General features: G+C 35.5%; 3 protein-coding genes across 3 annotated transcripts in view; all 3 read left to right on the top strand.

The window, feature by feature from the left end:
- LOC105271197 (proline-rich transmembrane protein 4) overlaps positions 1 to 9,169 on the top strand; it is a 106,817-nt gene extending 97,648 nt beyond the window's left edge. Inside the window, exons 3-5 of the mRNA XM_011312581.1 lie at positions 3,354 to 3,542; positions 4,120 to 7,513; positions 8,170 to 9,169. Of these exons, the coding sequence (XP_011310883.1) occupies positions 4,892 to 7,456 (2,565 nt within the window). The 5' untranslated portion in view covers positions 3,354 to 3,542; positions 4,120 to 4,891 and the 3' untranslated portion in view covers positions 7,457 to 7,513; positions 8,170 to 9,169. The remainder of the gene's footprint in view (positions 1 to 3,353; positions 3,543 to 4,119; positions 7,514 to 8,169) is intronic.
- A 3,466-nt stretch (positions 9,170 to 12,635) lies between these two features.
- LOC105271210 (glycerate kinase-like) lies at positions 12,636 to 15,446 on the top strand. Its single transcript, XM_011312607.1, has 2 exons — positions 12,636 to 12,834; positions 12,943 to 15,446. Exon 2 carries the CDS (start codon positions 13,188 to 13,190, stop codon positions 14,691 to 14,693), a length of 1,506 nt encoding a protein of 501 aa, XP_011310909.1. The 5' UTR covers positions 12,636 to 12,834; positions 12,943 to 13,187; the 3' UTR covers positions 14,694 to 15,446.
- An 87-nt stretch (positions 15,447 to 15,533) lies between these two features.
- On the top strand, positions 15,534 to 17,967 carry LOC105271206 (glycerate kinase-like). The gene has a single exon (XM_011312593.1). The coding sequence runs from the start codon at positions 15,996 to 15,998 to the stop codon at positions 17,487 to 17,489; it is 1,494 nt and encodes a 497-aa protein (XP_011310895.1). The 5' UTR covers positions 15,534 to 15,995; the 3' UTR covers positions 17,490 to 17,967.
- The last annotated feature ends 47 nt before the right edge of the window (positions 17,968 to 18,014 follow it).

Consider the following 18,014-nt stretch of genomic DNA (forward strand, 5'->3'; position numbering starts at 1 on the left):
CTGACAAAAATGAATGAGTGTTTTATGAATGAATGAAATGTTAAATAAATTAAATTAAATTTGTTGTTCAGAAATCTAAAGTGAAGAAAATAATAGATTATCCAAAAAAGGAGTACCACCTGGGCAATAAAATTTTAATGATACCTAATAGAGAGATCCCAGAATTAAAACATAAATAGACTTATAACTTATAAATAAATATAGTTTATATTTATTTATAATTCTTAAATTACTCAAAATGGAAAGCGAGACTAAAATGGAGTGACGGTATGAGTGGTTTTGGTGAATTTTCGGTGGTGTATAAACGTATAATGAACCACATGTTTCCACCCCCAGTTCCGTTTTGCCCCGATCTCCCCTAGTCATATATTTTATGGGTCGACGGGGGGTGAAGTGGGTGAAGGGGATGACAAAGGGAGAAAGGCGTCGCTCGGTGTACGTTTGTTTGGGGTGCAATTCGTTCCGAAAGTCGTGAATTGTCCATTTCTGAATTATCCGCCACGTGGGAATTTTCTTTTGATTCATCAGTCAATCCGACTCGGGTCTTTCATTGAAAATTGTCAGGACAAAGAGAGGATCGTTAATCCAAGATCATGAAGAATGTGCCCTGTGTAGTTTTCATATGAGTAATTGGTATCCATAAATTTCATTTTTTATTTTCATTCTTTATCAACTTCTTCACCGAAACGGCGGGAAATGTAATGACTTTCAAAACCGAATCTGAAATTTTGATGATTCCTTCGCATCTCTCGACCACCAGGATTGCTCCCATGAGTTTCCAAAGATGTGTGGCCGCAAATTTGTTTAACTATATCTCTTGAATAAATGAAGCGATTTAAAATTTTTTATTGCCATTTGATGCGCCTTGATGTAATTGAGAACTGATTAGTTTATGGAATTGACCCACTCAGCAGTTGTTTAATTATGCGCATAAAACTGACCGAAATTTCTCCAAATTCGTTATTTATAATAAAATTCAATAGTTTGGACGTGAAGAAATAATTATAATAATTCGACTCGGGCAATTTGATTATTTTTTGCAGTAAAAATGATTTGATTATGATTTTCTCCACTCAATCGATAAATATTTATATACGATACACCGGAGCGAATTTTAAACAAAATTTACTCAGGCGTTTTCTTATTTGTTTATTGATTTATGCCATTCGCTGAAATGCATAAAGTAGTAATAATATTTATAGAGTGAATTGTGAATAAATGCGAAATGTTTTTCATATCAAGGCAATAAAAAAACAAATTATTCGCTTAAATTCCAAATACCTGCGATTCAACGAAAAATGTTGAAAGGGAATTTTAGGGGACAAATTAGTTTTCACGAAAAAAAATTGCGCTGATATTTTTTTTCGATGGCAAGGGAACAAAAAAGAGATGATCACAAAGTGAGTGTGCAAAAAACGAATATCAACTGGAGAATTTTTTTTTACAGACAGCAGTCTATATTTTGGACAGAAAAATATTCTGCGTTAAATAATTCTTCTGATTATTAGATTCATAGATTTTCTGTTCATTTTAGTTCGAGCAACGGACACATGTGTCTGAAATATTATTGAGTAAAAAAATGAAGGAGATGGAGTAAAATTTTATCCCGTCATTCCGTTTTTACTTGTTCTCTTCTATTTTCATCGAATTTGCCAATTTTTCGGTTTATCCTCTTGATTTTCACGTGTCTAGTTCCATGCCTGTAAAACATCACTCGTGAAGCGAATGACAGAGAAAATGAAACAAATCTTTTAGGCAGAATATTGTGGTATGAAGAGCTTAGGGTTTCATTAATTTTTCGCCTGTGGGAAAATAAATTCGCGCAGAAAAAATATGGACTGGATAGCAGTCGCTGCCACTTCATTTGAGCTGAAATAATTGCTATTATCCACATATTCTCCTTATTAAATTTTCCCCTCTACCACTCACCCTAATCTTCCATCGTTTTCATCCCTCTCCCCTTCTTCTCCCCCTTCTCCCTCTTCTCCCTCCTCTCCATCTTCTCCCGTTTCTCCCTCTTCTCCCTTTTCTCCCTTTTCTCCCTCTTCTCTCAGATGAACTCCATCTGGAAATTCATCACCTTTTCCATACCGCCAACTATTGTTTCCTTCCCCATCGACCTAATCTCGAACCTCTTGGTTTCTTCAAGGATTCCTCTAACCCCTCCATTACTCATATTTTCACTATTACAATTCTCTCTGATTGAACCACACATTCTCACCGTTTTCATATTGAAATTTGTTCCTCACATTCTTCATGAATCTCAACTACTCACTTCCTTGAAAAATGTTGAGGATCTCCTCCAAATATTCCGGCACCTACATTTCAACAAATTATTCATGGTCCAATTTAAAATATCCAATTAAAAAACATGTCAACTCATTTCTCATGATTTAATTTAATAATAATGTGGGACTAATTCACAATGCATGTCAAAACAGAAAATAATGCAACAAGCGAAAGGAATGAAAGAAGAAATTAATTGATAAACTGAAAAAAAAACGTTTGAATAAAATTATCAAGAAAATTTTGTACTTGATCCTAGGATATTCGATTTTTGATGAATGTCGATGAAAAATTCATTTCCAACGATTCTAATTACAATAATGAATACAATAGGATGAAATATAAAGGCTCGGGTCTAGTTTAACTGATATACTTCAATTAACTATAAAATATACTTGATTCAAGTACTTATTTGTTCCATGCAGTGGTAGGTAAGATACTAAAACTTAATATTATTAAAGAGCCCGAAGACTCGTTTCACTTGTCGCCTTAAAGATATCAGTTGAAACAATAATTTTATAATCCTAACATTGAGTTTAAAGTGGAATTTCAAGACACAACTTTTTAAATAATTTTCTTTAGCTCAACATCTTTTTGTTACAAACTGTGTAACAGTTAAACATTAAAATATGTTGAACCAGAAAAACCATTTATCCGTTTTTTTATCAATCATCTTCATTGTGCATAAGCTTCAAAATTATTTATAAAATATTTATTACTTATGATATATTACTATTGAATTGTTAAATAGTTAACCACGCATGGGTATCATTATTAAATCCTAATCAGTCTTCATTAATGGATAGATAAATTAGCAATTAAAATTAAAATGAATAACTAATTAATTAAATTAATTTTGACAATTAAAATTGTAATTGAACCTGCGTCCCTCTTCAGTCTTTAGTCTTGTGGGTAAATTATTCTCTATAATTTCCAATATTCTATTTTAGACCATACGTGAGGTATTAAGGCTTTTTGGGAAATGCAATTAGCAATTAATGTGATCGTAGATTAATTGCCGTATTTGTGCAATTCTAATTGTGGTTTGTTCAATTATTTGATTTCAGATTAGATACCAGGTTCTTGAGGATTGAATCGATAGAAAATCTGAGAATGGGATTATTCCTAAGTTGTAATCTGATGACCATCTCTCAGTACCACTGAATCCAAAAGAAATTTTTCGTTTCTCATCACCGGATCCAGGCGAAATGGAACGGAAGATTGATCGACAGTGTGATGAGAAGAAAATTTTTTCGGTAAGTCTACACCCTTTTTTCTATATATTAATTAATCAATCATTAACCCATAATAACTTTATTCATAATTCTTCGCATTGGGTACGATATTAGTTCATTTATAATCTCTGAATTATTACAATCGATTCCTCAAAATAAATGACAGCAAATGGCAAATGCCAACAACACTGCCCCTTACAAAATTCTTCTAGAGGTATGAATTTATAAATTTATAATAGGGTTAATTTAATTAAATTCAAAAACACAGGAACTGATTCAATCGAAATCATACCAGCACTTAGTGTTGCTCAGGTTTCGCGACTGGTATGAAACCCACGAAGATCATGTATGATCTGATCTCCACCTTCACCTAATTGGGACCGACGTTATTTTGGTCCAGATCTCCCTTAGTTACGATGTTGGTTGGTCAAGGTGCTCGTTTAATTTTATTAGGGGTCGGTGTTGTTGTGATTTGCCCAATAGATTCTCCACAAAATAAAAACACAGATTTGGAACGAAAGGACTCAATTAAATTATATCGCAATATCTGCTTGTTGCTATTTTGAAGACTCAACTAATTCTAAACCCATTATTTCAGGTACAAAGAACTCAGAAGGGAACACTGTCTACCTCGAAAATCGAGAGAAGTAGTTGGACACCAGTGGAGCAGACTTGTTAATAATTTTCACGCAAGGCCAAACATTTTTTACCATCGCTGAATCGAAACGATCATCGTTAGTGAATTATAAAAAGATAAAAAAGTACTACTGCCAATCGACAAAGACTAGCTGTCGTGGCTAAAGCTCCAATAAACTGAGAAACATAAAGAAGAAAACCGAGAGAAATAATAAAGACAGTTCCCACTTTTTGGCTACCATCGGCCGTAAACAGTGAGAGATTACAATAAGACCAAAACGTGTACAGAAACCTAAAAACTGGTTTTAAAGAAGTTGACAAAAGTTCTCAACAAACTTTCAACGAAAAAGTCAAAAGGATAAAAAAACAGAAAAACAAAAAAACAAGCACAGAAAAACTCGTGACAGCCTCTCTCTCTCGTTCTCTCGAGATCGGTCCAACGAGGAAGCCAACTTTTTTAGTGACACGTTTGCTAAAGACATTCTATTTTCACTTTGGGAATACAAGCTTCCACAAGACTCTGAACATTTTCCCATCTAGAATAACAAAAAAAAAACCGTAAAAAAAAATTGTTATTTTACCTCCAAGTGTCCTTAATCCAAATAGAAAAAGGAAAAAAAAATTCTAAACAAACTAGAACAACAAATACAAATACAATAAACAACTCCACATTAAATTGCACTTTGAATAAAAGTGTCATGATCAAGATATAAATAAATTCTAAATAACTAAAAATGGTGAGAACAATGTCACGAGCAATTTTAATGCTCTTCCTCATCTGGACGTCAATTGAGGAATCGAAGAGTTCTACAGATGGTGGGCCCAACTCACCAGTTTTTAACTTGGATCATACAGCATTGGAGAAGAACATTGCAGCGATATTCAACAAAGTCGCCCACAGTTCAGCAACAACAAAACGGAGTGTGCCCGCTTACGAGGCTCAAGTTTCAGCCTCCACCACCCTTTCTACGGTTCCCTCTCCTCTAACAACAACAACAGCAAAATCATCAAACCCCCCATCACCAACAACCCCCTCAATACCAGCGATGAGAAATCCAATCCCCCGGGCAACGGTCTCGCCCCCTTATCGCGAATTGCCCTCATACGCTCCCCCGTCAAGAGCCCCATTCACTCCACCCCTCCCCCCAGAGTACCTGAATCCATTTGCTGATAAGCCAACACTTCGCGGTACTAATTCCGAGAACTATTCAGGTGTGAGAAGACCCATTCCTCCACCGAGTTTGACTCCAGCACACGAGAGAATTCCCATAAGACCACCGGATCTTCTGCATGTGCCAGTGCAAACACCTGAGAAGCCTCCATCAAGGAATAAAGCGCTGAACACACCCAGCAAGGAGCAAAAACTCCCAGAGACATCAGGAGAAATCGAGAGAAAAAACAATAGCAATGACTTCGTACCGACTCTGCATTATCCCAGTATTTCGAGAATACTATCAGGTAGCAATGGAAGAAAACAGGATATCCCAGAGATACTGTTAAAACCTCTATCCACCAAAATGCCAATGACAAACGTTCCAGCAGCGTTGACAACTGAGAGAAGTCCTGTTACAACGTCAATGACAATTAGGACAACGAGTATGGTGCGATCAGCTACAAGACCGACTATTTTCAATCTTCCAAATACTAGAAGACAAGAGCCTGCTGATAATAGTGGCCATAACATAGAGGACGATGAAAAAATGGAGGAAATAGAGATTGTAGATGCAGAGAGATTACCTTATCCCCAGCCACAACCCCCAGCTCCCTCGAAAAGACCCATTGATCACAATCACATTGTTCCTCATTCTGACAGCCATCATCCCTTGGAAAACACATGGAGAATAGCCTGGTCTCTCCACGTCTACGTAGCTGCCATAATGTTCACCCTCATGGCACTCTACTCCATCTACAAAATCGTGAGATTCAACGAAGCTACAAACTTGCTTACCCAGTCGTATTTCCTCACTGTTCATCTGCTTTTAACGACAGTTTGCACACTCAGGTGCTTTCACCTGTTCTACGATGCGTACAATCTGGGAAGATCGTTATCAGAGCCACTGTCACAAATACTCATGTATCTACCAGCTCCATTACTGTCTACCGCATTCGCCACATTAGTTCTTCATCTTGCTAAATGCTCAGAGGCTCCGTCATTAAATAACAAATTTCTATCACCCATGGGCCTAGCAGTGTGTTCAATAATTCATATTGTAATCTGCCTCTCTCTCCACGTGTCAACTCACATCCTGGGGTACGAGGATCAAGCGAAAATTCTACCCCTAGTCTGCCAATGCATTTATATCGTGGTTTGTGTGACCCTGGGGCTCTGTTACATGTACGTATACAGAGTTGTCAGATCTCAAATCAATTTAACGACTAATAAATCTGTGGGCTCACACGTCACCAGTGATCCAACAACAGTTGCCCTTGGTACTGCCATTACAACAACAATAGCAACAGCTTTGCTCTTCATTTTGATGGGATTCGTTCAGTTGTACGGAATATTCGGTGTACAGGAGAAAGCCCAGCCTTATCCCTGGCTGTGGTGGGGTTGGCAATTCTCCGTGAGACTAATCGAGCTGTCCATGTGTGGATTACTTGCCTGGGTAGCAAGCCTATCCCAGTATCCACTCAGAGAAAAGCAGATGCAACAGCATTCAGCTCATTCTGGTTTTGCTCTGTTTCCATGTGGCAGCTCCACCAGCACTGAAAATATGGATGATGTCCTCTATCCAGCTATCTGTAGCACCAATCAGGCCATTCAGAATTACACCATGAGGACTGGTAAACAGGTATATGACGACAGTTTTCCATTGAATACATTACCAGAGCACTTAAATATATCGGGCACATTTGAGAGGCACTCGATAAGAAAGAGTGGAACAATGGGACATTTTCCACATGAGGGAAGGGGATCCCTCAATCGACATGGTAATGGAGTCCAGACTCTGAGGGGATCAGAGAACAGGGGGAGACATACCCCACAGGGACTGCACGAACAGGCCCCAGCTTCTGGCTCCACTATGCTAGTCGCTGAGGATGGATTTGTTAGGTTTAGAAGTCTTGGTGGTGAGGAGGATGAATTGAGTGATACACAGAGTATTGTTGGTACTCATGGTAGAGGTGGTGGCTCTTTGGCTGGAAGTGTGAGGTACAGTGCCAGGCATAATCCTGCACAGCATCATGCACAGCAGCACCCGCACCAGTATCAGCACATGCACACGTTACAGCATTCTCATGATAGACAGCATATGCAGGGACATCATCAGAGCCATCATCAATTGTATAATAACACGTAGAAGGGGGAAAAAATGGCACGCGTTGAGTGGAGAGCGCCTGTGCCAATTGTTGGAAATGTAAGTCTTCTAGATTTTTTCTTTTACTTTATTTTATTTTATATTATAACGTAGCTAGATGTTCGGTGAATATATTGCAAAGGTATCAACACTTGTCAATACTATCTCTCTATAGTTGTCACAATGTATTTAATTCGTGAAATGAACCGGCAGCAAATGGAGGAGATAAAAGTGACTAGCTGCTGTCTCCGTCGTCGGCTACAGGATCGATTTCTACTCTGGAAAATTTCACCTGAAAACATTCATTACACAAATGGACTCAGTTCTTGGACAGCCAACAACCGTCAGGTCTCAGAAGTAGAAACGAAAACATATAATTGTGTTTCTACGTAGGGCGAAAAGGTTCTGTGAATTCCTTCAGTTGTGCCGAATATTGTATCGAACAATCAATTCTATAAGTGAATTACACAATGAAAATTCGATAAATGTCCAAGAACTGGGCCCTTCGATTATTAATTACTACTATTACTACTATTTAATTAAAATCGACGAAATGACTCGTTATGTTTGCTATTCCCACAATTAATTTTGGTCTAGCCACTTTGTTAATTTCTTTTCCGTTCATCGATTGTTTACATTTATATCACCTGTCCTATTTTGCTTAATTTCTGTAAGGAGATTTTTAATGTCATTATTTATAATTTTTGTTTCATCAGCTTTTCCCCGCAACTACCAGACACGTCATAGTACGAGCTGAACAGTCAACTAAAGCAACCACTAGCAGTACTCTGTCCATTCGACGTACTCAAGTTGAAGAAATAATTTAAAATAAAGTATAAGTGTAATATATTTTGAATTGTATAAAATGTGACCGTTTTAATTTTAAGAAAATTATTGAAATAATGCCCGCCTCCTCGGACCCGCTGCTTAATATCCATTTCCCCTATTAAGAAAAAGGGGAAAACTCAAAATAAATCACAAATGACCACCGGGAATGAATTTTCGATTTTGTAAATGGTCCTAAATTATTGCATTTATTCCATAAAATCGAAAATTTCATTGCTGAGTAAAACCGTATAGCCAAGGAATATCGTCTACAATTTCTTATCTTTAAATATGGATAGTGTATTAAAGCTTCGAATTTGAATTATTGTCTTGGGCAATCGATACTTAAGTCCATGATCCTTGTGATTTTTAAACGAGAGAAATAATTATGTAATGAATGCGTGGAAATAAGGCAGCATAAATGAAGATAACGTGACAGTGATTGGATGTGCTATAATAAAATATGACGAACTTTTTGTCACATGACCTACTTTTCAGTGGATTTGAAAAAAAAAATTGAGGTATATTTTAGTCTTATTTATTGCACATTCATTTTATTAATTTATATCATGTGCTCTATATCTCCGGACGAATTCCCCTCCGGAAACATTTAAATATTTGAATATATTTAAAACAGAACGATTCAACAACATCAAATGAGGAACAGATAATTTTGAAGATTTTAAACCAAAAGTTTTTGCGTATATCTCTGTAATTTATGGAATTTGAGGGTAAAAGGAGAGAAGCTTTAATGGAGCTTATGAAATCCTTACAAAGAAAGGTGAAGATCAGTGCTCAGTAGAAAGTTATCCTTACCTGGAAATTTTACAATTGTTTAAAATCAATTTTCAGTCTTATCTCTTTCGTTTCATTTTCAATGGACAAAAAAAATTGCAGTGTAAAGTGGGCCATTGGGTCCAATAGACGGTCGGGAAATGAAATTCGAATAAGTAATCAGCCGAGCTGGGAACTTCTTAGATAGTCTTAAGAATTAATTTCCACGGTTATCAATAAATTATTATTATTTTTTTTTCAAATTGAGAAAAAAAATCTATGAAGAAACTGTACAGTCGATATCGCATTATCGTTGAGTCCTTAAAAATGGTGAGACTTAGTTAGTTCGTAAGGATTACGAGCTTAAGTTGTCCAATTGTATACGTTAAGAAACAATTTATTAGTCTAAGTTATATGTAAAGCAACAAAGATAGAAAAAAAGGTAAAGAAACATTTTCAATGTTGTGGAAATGTCAACACACAAAATGTACCAGAAGACTGCAATTTAATGAATGACAAGAAGATATCGGTTATCACATTTCTCGGAACTTGGCCAGCCTATTTCAAGAAATACATTCTTGATTTGTATTTTAAGAATATTGTGGTACAAACTTAAAGACAATTATCATTTTTTCATGCCAATAATTCTTATTTCTGTTTCATTACGAGTGGTGTACTCTATCTGCTAAACGAGTTAAATGATGGATTCAAATTTTTGTCGCAGATTTCTGTAGTTCAGCAGTGAACATTCAGTTTGAAAGCTTTTTTTCAGAATTTATTTGGCAATTCTTCTGTTTTCATAATACATTTTTTAATAAAACATTGTTTTCGTGGAATTACACAGAGAACATTTTTTTATTGTTCAGTTTGATTTTTGATTTTTTTTACAGTTTGACTATAGATTTTCCTGCGCACAAAAAGTTTTTAGATCCAATTCCAGATCTTGCGAATTAGGCCTGAACCGCGGAACAGATAGATACCCATATAAATGTGTACATTACAAAATTGTGATTTTTTTTTCATTTTTTAATTTATATAGATAGAACAAGAATGTATTTATAGCATATAAATATGCATAGATATTATTTCTTTTAACTAGTTGACAAACTGCCAGTTGTCTTTTACAATTTGAATGTGTTCCCCCATGATTTAATAACCGATTTTTTATATTTTCTTTGAGTAATCAGTAAATCTTTCCAGTATTTTCATAAAATTAAAAAACTATCGTATATTCCATATTTCGTGGATTTTATCTTTTCTCTGCCTCATAGAATATATCGATTTCAACTTCATTTTGACGCAGCCCAAACAATTTTTATTTTGTTTACAAATTTTCTCATTATTCCAAACATCATGGGAAAGTATTGAAAGCATTAAAAAATACAGAAAAAGCCAAACGATGTAAAGGTCAAGATCTACTGTGTGTGATTCGAGCAGTTTTTTACGAACGCTTGAATTAGAGGTATTTCTGTTAAGGGATATCCTCCGAATTATCTGAGATTTTTAAAATATGAACAATTGCTTACTCAAATACTATTGTATAGAAGAAAGAATGGAATGGAAGCGTAAACGAAAGAAAACCAATTGTATAATAACTGTACAAAATTAATAGAACTGAAGTAATACATACATTTGTTCACTCACTTATTCAATATTCCCGACCTATTTATTTACTCCACCAGAGCCAAAATGCACATAAAATTAAATAGGTAAATGTTTAGTTTAGGTCCACGAAACCATTCGGGATGTTGTACATTTGAGTAGATGGGTTTCTACCATCTAATTAAGGATCTGGGCACGTTTTTAGAGGGAAACAATTAGTTCGGGAGATATGGTTGTTAATACACCGCTCTCTGCGTTATCCAGGGCCACGACGAGGACGTGGCGGTGTTCTCGGCCCCAAAGACAACACATGTTGGTACATTTAGAGACAATGGACTCACAGAAAGATGGATTTCAAATAGTCCTGGGCACTTCACTAAAAACTCTGACTTCACCTCACCCGACCACCTACAATCACTGACTGCAACACGACCAGTGATTAATCCACTGCTGCCCTTCTGTAGCAATTCAAATTATTGAATATAATATCACTCACTCGTCGTGTCAACAGCGACAGCAGAGGGAGGGAGGCTTTAAGGACTTCTCATGAACAGAATTTACCTCAGCACTATTTGGCGATGTATTTTTCTCTACTTCTTCCTCTCATCTCTCTTCTTATTTCGAAATACTGAGAGGATACGAATGGGTTTTTCATCGGAGAAATGATTATTTCAATGACCATTGTGTTTCGGTAGACCTTGCAGGATGCACGCGCTGTGGACTGTAGGAGTTCAGTTGTTAATGTTAAATTGCAATTAAAAATTAGTGTAGAAATTGCCGCATCGATAGAATAGGGGCTGGCGATTACGTGCAAATTGCGTGACTAGACTTGCGTGTCTTTGACATTTAGCCTTTGATCTCCTAAACACATTTTATCTTGATCCATGATTTAATAATGCAAACATTTTTTTACGCAACAATAAGACAATCGGAAATGGTGAACTATACGATCTTTTAATAATATTTACTTCATACCTTGACTAGCCACCTACGAGCATCATAAAGGAGATCTGGATCAAAATAGCATCCGTCCCAATTAGGTCAAGGACAATTAGGTCAGACCATACATGATCTTCGTGGGGTTTATACCACCCGCATCCCCGTCACAAACCCTGGGTAACGCTGAGCGCTGGGATGATTTCGGTTAAATAATTTCCAGTGTTTTTGAATTTCATGAAATTTATCTCATTATCAATTTATAAATTCATACCTCTAAAAGGGATGAGTGAGAAGTCTCGTACATCTACTCAAGCACCCATCATAAAAGACGAGGTGTCATAAAGTTAATAAGTTCAAAGGTGAACCCTAGGTCGTGAATTATAAATCAGAAAATTTAGGAAAGGGTTAACAGTTCAAAATATCTAGAAAATCAAATGATTATGCACAAACCAGTTTCATTATGGAATTACTCATTATTTTTATTAGCATTTGCACATAAAAATAACTTGTTAACTTACTTTGCAGATAGAAAACTATAAAATTCGGTGGGAGTTGGACGAAATGATTTTCTATCTTTGGAATTCGACAGGAAAGTTCAAACTCTATCGAAAAAGAAAATGAGAAAGTGGAGAAACATTTCGGTAAGAGTATTCGGATGAAAATATGAATATATTCGGGTACATATGTACTTGATAGAACTGAGAAGTAGTCCTGAGAGATACAGGATGCGACATAGGAGAAGATCAAATTCTGCATGCATGCAGCAACTACAATAATATACATACTGCATCTAAGTGCAAAGTCTACAGCATCTGATCTTTCTTTTTCTTGAATTATTATCAATGCGTGACTCCTGCACACTGAAAAATATAAACGTAAATTACATTATTATTGTTATCCACCCAATTTACATTTTTTTATGTGCAACTTAATGAGATTTAAAGACCGTTCTCCACAGTTCATTACCAAGTGAATTAATGAATCAACAGTCCTCATTTAATTGGTCGCAGAAATAGAATATCACAATGAAACACAACTTTGAAATAAACTCGTAGTACAAAATTCAAATTCAAACGGAGCGGCCAGATTAATGAAAAATAGTCATTAAATGGTGGGGACACTGGTCTCCAAGCCTTATATTTTGCACACCACAATTACTGCGGTTATCATCATAATTAGAATCAGTCTTATGACTTCTGCACTCCAGATAACGATTTTAGAATCAATTTATCATGCAATTTGTGAGTAAAGAGTTTCTGTTTCTATCGAAATTACACTTGCTTCATTTAATTCCTCGATTTTTCATTGGGTCTCAATAGAATCCTCATTTTTCATTTAATTTTCCTCAGGAATTCCCCAACATCAACATCAGCTGGAGATAAATAGTTATTATTCAATTGAAGAGTTGCTGTTGAATAATTATCGCTGGAGCCTAACATTCAGTGGAATTTGGCGCCTTGCGGTAGGAGTTCTTCTTTCTCGTATTGACATTTTGTTAATTACTGATAAAGTCGACTAATCTCAGATAATTATCAAAAGAGTTTCGTCCTCAAACTCATTATTGCTATGTGATTGCAACAAGTCATCGATAAAAATGGCAGAGAAAATTTCTCATCTATTAAAACTGAAAAACGAGTTGAAACAGATTTTCCTCGTCGGATTAGATTCAGTGAGACCTCCTGTGCTGATAAGGAGGAAAATAAAAGTGACTGGTACTAGCTTACACGTTGATAACAAGATTTTTCCATTAAGTCACAATATTTATCTTATTGGTTTCGGGAAGGCAGTGATGGGAATGGCAATTGAAATGGAGAAACTCCTAGGAAATAAATTGGTCAAGGGAATTATTAGCATTCCTCGAGGCTCAATGGCTCAAATCACACCCACGGATAGTCTTTCACTTTCTCAATCATCAAAAACTGTTGATTACCGTGATAATAGTAAATATAATCAAGCAGATGAAGATACTCTTGCCACTACGCAGGAAATAATGAATTTAGCAACTAGTTTAGGGGAAAAAGACACTTTAATTGTCTTAATTTCGGGTGGAGGGTCAGCTTTACTCTCGATGCCTCCGCCTTCCATAACTTTGAGAGAAAAAAATGAATTCTGGAAGAAACTTCAGAACTCCGGAGCTGACATTAAAGAGGTAAACACTGTGAGGCGGAAATTATCGATGGTAAAAGGTGGAAAATTAGCAGAATTAGCTTATCCAGCTACTGTCTTAAGTTTCATTCTGTCTGATGTCATTGGAGATCCAATAGAGTTAATCGCAGGTGGACCCACTTGTTACCCGTCCCAAGGTTGCTCGGAAGTTCTGAAAATACTCGACAAATACGACATTAAAGACATTGATGATAATATCAAAAAATTATTGACTAGGAACGAAGAAGTTGGCGATACCAGTCATTTTATCAATGTGAATAATTTCATAATTGGGAATAATTCGTGTGTAATTGATGCTGCACGGGATGAAGCTATTGCCAGAGGATTTGATGTGATAATTTTATTTAATGATATCGAAGGATTGGTTAAAAATATCAGTAAACTGTATGTTGAGCTGATAACTCTCTTTTGTGGTGTGATTGATGATTCGTTGACAGAAGAAGAGTTTGAAAATTCTTTAAAGCATTCTGGATATTACCAAAGACTCAGGCAGAGAGCTACACTTTTTTCAATGATCAGGAATAATAATGATAAAGGATTAGTGTTGATAGCAGGGGGAGAGCCCTCGGTTATTGTCACAGGAACAGGAAAAGGTGGGAGAAATCAGGAGTTAGCTTTGCAGTTCTCTCTGGATTGGTTTCATCAAATCGCGAAGCATCCAGATCTGAAGAAATTCGATGTTGTTTTACTGAGTGCTGGAACTGATGGACAAGATGGACCAACGGATGCTGCCGGGGCCTTTGGGTACGCTGACATTTCGAGTCATGAGAGAAGTAGAGACTATTTGATGAATAATGATGCATACAATTTTTATTCCAATTTTGAGGAAGGGAGTAACTTATTAAGAACTGGATTCACAGGAACAAATGTTATGGATATCCACTTGATTCATATCAAAAGAAAAAAATCAATTATGAATATAAATTTCAAGTAAACGAGTGGGACATTAAATTAAATTCACATGTTTCCTTGAATTTGTTGAAAAAGTCATTTTTTTAGGAAAACAATCGTTCGGCAAATAGTTTATCAAATATGTTCTTATCCAGTTACTTGAACGTTTTATTAACAAATATATATTAAATATTTCTTTCTGGAAGACGTACATTGCAGAGTGGGACAGTAATACTATATTTTTCTGTCTGATGATAAATTTTTACGTGATTTTGCGGGCGAAAACAATTATTGTAATTCTAAAGCAGCTAAAAGCAAAATTCTAATTATTGAATATTTTGAAAATTATTTATTAACGGGTATTTATATTTTTATGGGCTTTAGTAAATGGCAGTGAGACGAGTGTTTTAAAACAGAAAACACTTTTTTTGCAAAGAATATGACAATTGCTCTCGCTTCACGAATTATCATTGCGATTTTTTGGGAAGTGTTTCTAATTATGTTAACACTAATTATGTGATCGAATTTCAGGTTGTTAGCTTCAACTTTACCCCTTTTTCGAACATTTTTATAAAAATTACATGCACACCTATTCTGAAAACAATTAGTTTACATTTCATGACATTCAACATGAATGTCAGATCCTTAATTAAAAAACTCACGTCACGTTTTGTGTCACCGTTTTATTTTGCTAGGATATCGTATAATATAATAGTGCCTTCTTCAACGAAATTAAATATCAGGATAGAGTATATCTAATATATTACATAAATAATAAAATTGCCTTATTTCTTTATCCTGGCGTAAGATATTGTTCAAGATTATTACAATTAGTAATTCGATTATTATCTATATAATTATTTCACCTAAAAAAAACCGGGAGAGACATTTCATCAAAATAAAAAAGAGATGAATTGTAGGCGAATAATTTCAGAATTTCTGAATTTGCGCGGATTTTATCTTTTTACATACCGAAGAGTTGGCGATTGTACAATCAATTGTGGAACTTGTCTCTGTCTCCGCCAAATATTTTGTCTGCTACCAAAATGCATGTACCGAGACACAACTTCCAGAGTAACTGAAATAAATCTACGATATTTTGTCATCCGTACACGATTATGCATAGCAGAGTCGCTACCTTACCGTCACAAGAAGACTAACAAACACTTGTTCGTTTTTCATTGGAAAAATAATAGGATTGGCCAAATGCAAGTCGTCATTGTGCATTTTTGGAGGCACCAACAAAAACAGTAACATGATAGCTCGAGTTACCTAATAACTGTGCGACCAGTTGCTGAGTATTCTTGTGTCTATTCAAATTCTCCACATAATAAACTAAAAAATCATGGAACAAATAGGCAGTAAGAGTAATCACCTGGAGATGAAAAAAGATCTGAAAGAAATATTTTTCGCTGGATTAAACTCAGTGAAACCTCACGTGTTAATTCAGAATAAAATTCGAGTGAGTGGAAACAATTTATTAGTAGAAAACAAGACTTACGCATTAGGTACGAATGTCTATTTAATTGGTTTCGGGAAAGCAGTGATGGGAATGGCTATCGAGATGGAGAAATTGCTGGGAAAAAGAATAACTAAAGGAATCATTAGCATCCCTCGGGGCTCCATAAATCAACAATTAGAGGGAATTAATTTGTCATATTTTAAGTCGACAGGTGTTGTAGATTATCGGGAAAATTGTGTAAATAATACAGCAGATGAGGAAACCCTAAAAATCACTCGAGAAATGATGGATTTAGTAGCGTCTTTTGATGAAAATGATACTTTAATCATCTTAGTATCAGGCGGAAGTTCCGCTCTTCTCTCAATGCCCCCTCCCTCCATAACTCTGGATATGAAAAATCAATTCTGGAAAAAATTACAGAACTGTGGAGCTAGTATTAAAGAAGTTAATATTATTAGAGAAAAATTGTCAAAGGTTAAAGGAGGAAAATTTGTAGAATTAGCTCACCCAGCCACTGTCATCAGTCTCGTCCTATCAGATATAATTGGGGACCCACTGGAGCTAATTGGTGGGGGCCCAACATTTTGTGCCTCAAGAAATCCCTCCGAAGTCTTCCAAATAATTGATAAGTATAATATAAAAAACATCGACACTGAAATAATAAAATTATTAAACAGTAATGATACTCGTGATAAAAATAAATTTAATAATGTGAATAACTTCGTTATTGGTAATAATTCGTGTGCGATAAATGCAGCACGAGGTGAAGCAATGAAAAAAAATTTCAAAGTGATTTATCTGTTCAACGATGTTGAGGGACTCGTGAAAAATGTCAGTAAAATGTACGTCAAACTCGTCCACATTTTTTGTAAAATTTTGGATAATTCAATAACGAAAAAAGAGTTTACAGACTGTGTCAAAAATTCTGAAGGTCTAGAAACGATATGCGAAAAAGTTGATGCAATTTTTTCGATTTTGGAAGAGCACAGCGAGACTAATGATAAAAGACTAGTGCTGATAGGCGCTGGTGAGCCATCGGTTGTCGTCACAGGAACAGGAAAGGGTGGAAGAAATCAGGAATTAGCTCTGCAATTCTCCCTGGATTGGGCCCAGGAGACAGAAACAAGTCCCAAGTTGAAGAAATTTGATGTTCTACTCTTAAGTGCTGGGACTGATGGACAGGATGGACCGACTGATGCTGATGGAGCCTTTGGTCGTGCTGATATTGCAAAAAACGAGAAAAGTAAGGATTATTTAATGAATAATGATGCTTACAATTTTTATTCGGATTTTGAGGATGGAGGGGACTTGCTGAAGACAGGATTTACGGGAACTAACGTGATGGATCTTCACTTGATTTATATTAAGACGAAATAGTTATGCCCATCACTACAACGGAAAGTGTCCAATGAAGGAAAATCGTTACAATGTTAGTAAAAATTGTCTTTATCAATAAGGAGTAGATTTATATTGAGTAATTAACAAATTCTTCCGATTAATAAAATTAACTTTCATTCATAGAAATAATAGTGCAAGTAAAATTTGGAAAAAATGATTGATCTTTAGATGCAGTCATTTATAAATAAATAATTTAAAGAGTGACATCAACTCAGGAATTTTAAGGAAATCTGTCGGCTAAAATATTTTTGACAATAGAGATTAGTCACGCTTAGCTCATCATGGATTTTTGAAATAGCTTTTCTTAATGTTTCATTATGGAAAAAATGACAGATGAAGAAACTATGCACACGAAATGAATGATTAATTGTAGTACTAGAGTTAGTGAAATTAGAATTAATTATTAGTCGAGTTAATTATGCATTTATCCACTGCACGTAAACAAATTATACTATACACACACTTACACATGAGAAATATATATATTTTTTGGTTTTGGCAGAA

This window comes from Fopius arisanus, unplaced genomic scaffold (genome assembly GCF_000806365.1).
Source record: "Fopius arisanus strain USDA-PBARC FA_bdor unplaced genomic scaffold, ASM80636v1 scaffold00004, whole genome shotgun sequence".
In the NCBI taxonomy this organism is placed as follows: Eukaryota; Metazoa; Arthropoda; class Insecta; order Hymenoptera; family Braconidae; genus Fopius; species Fopius arisanus.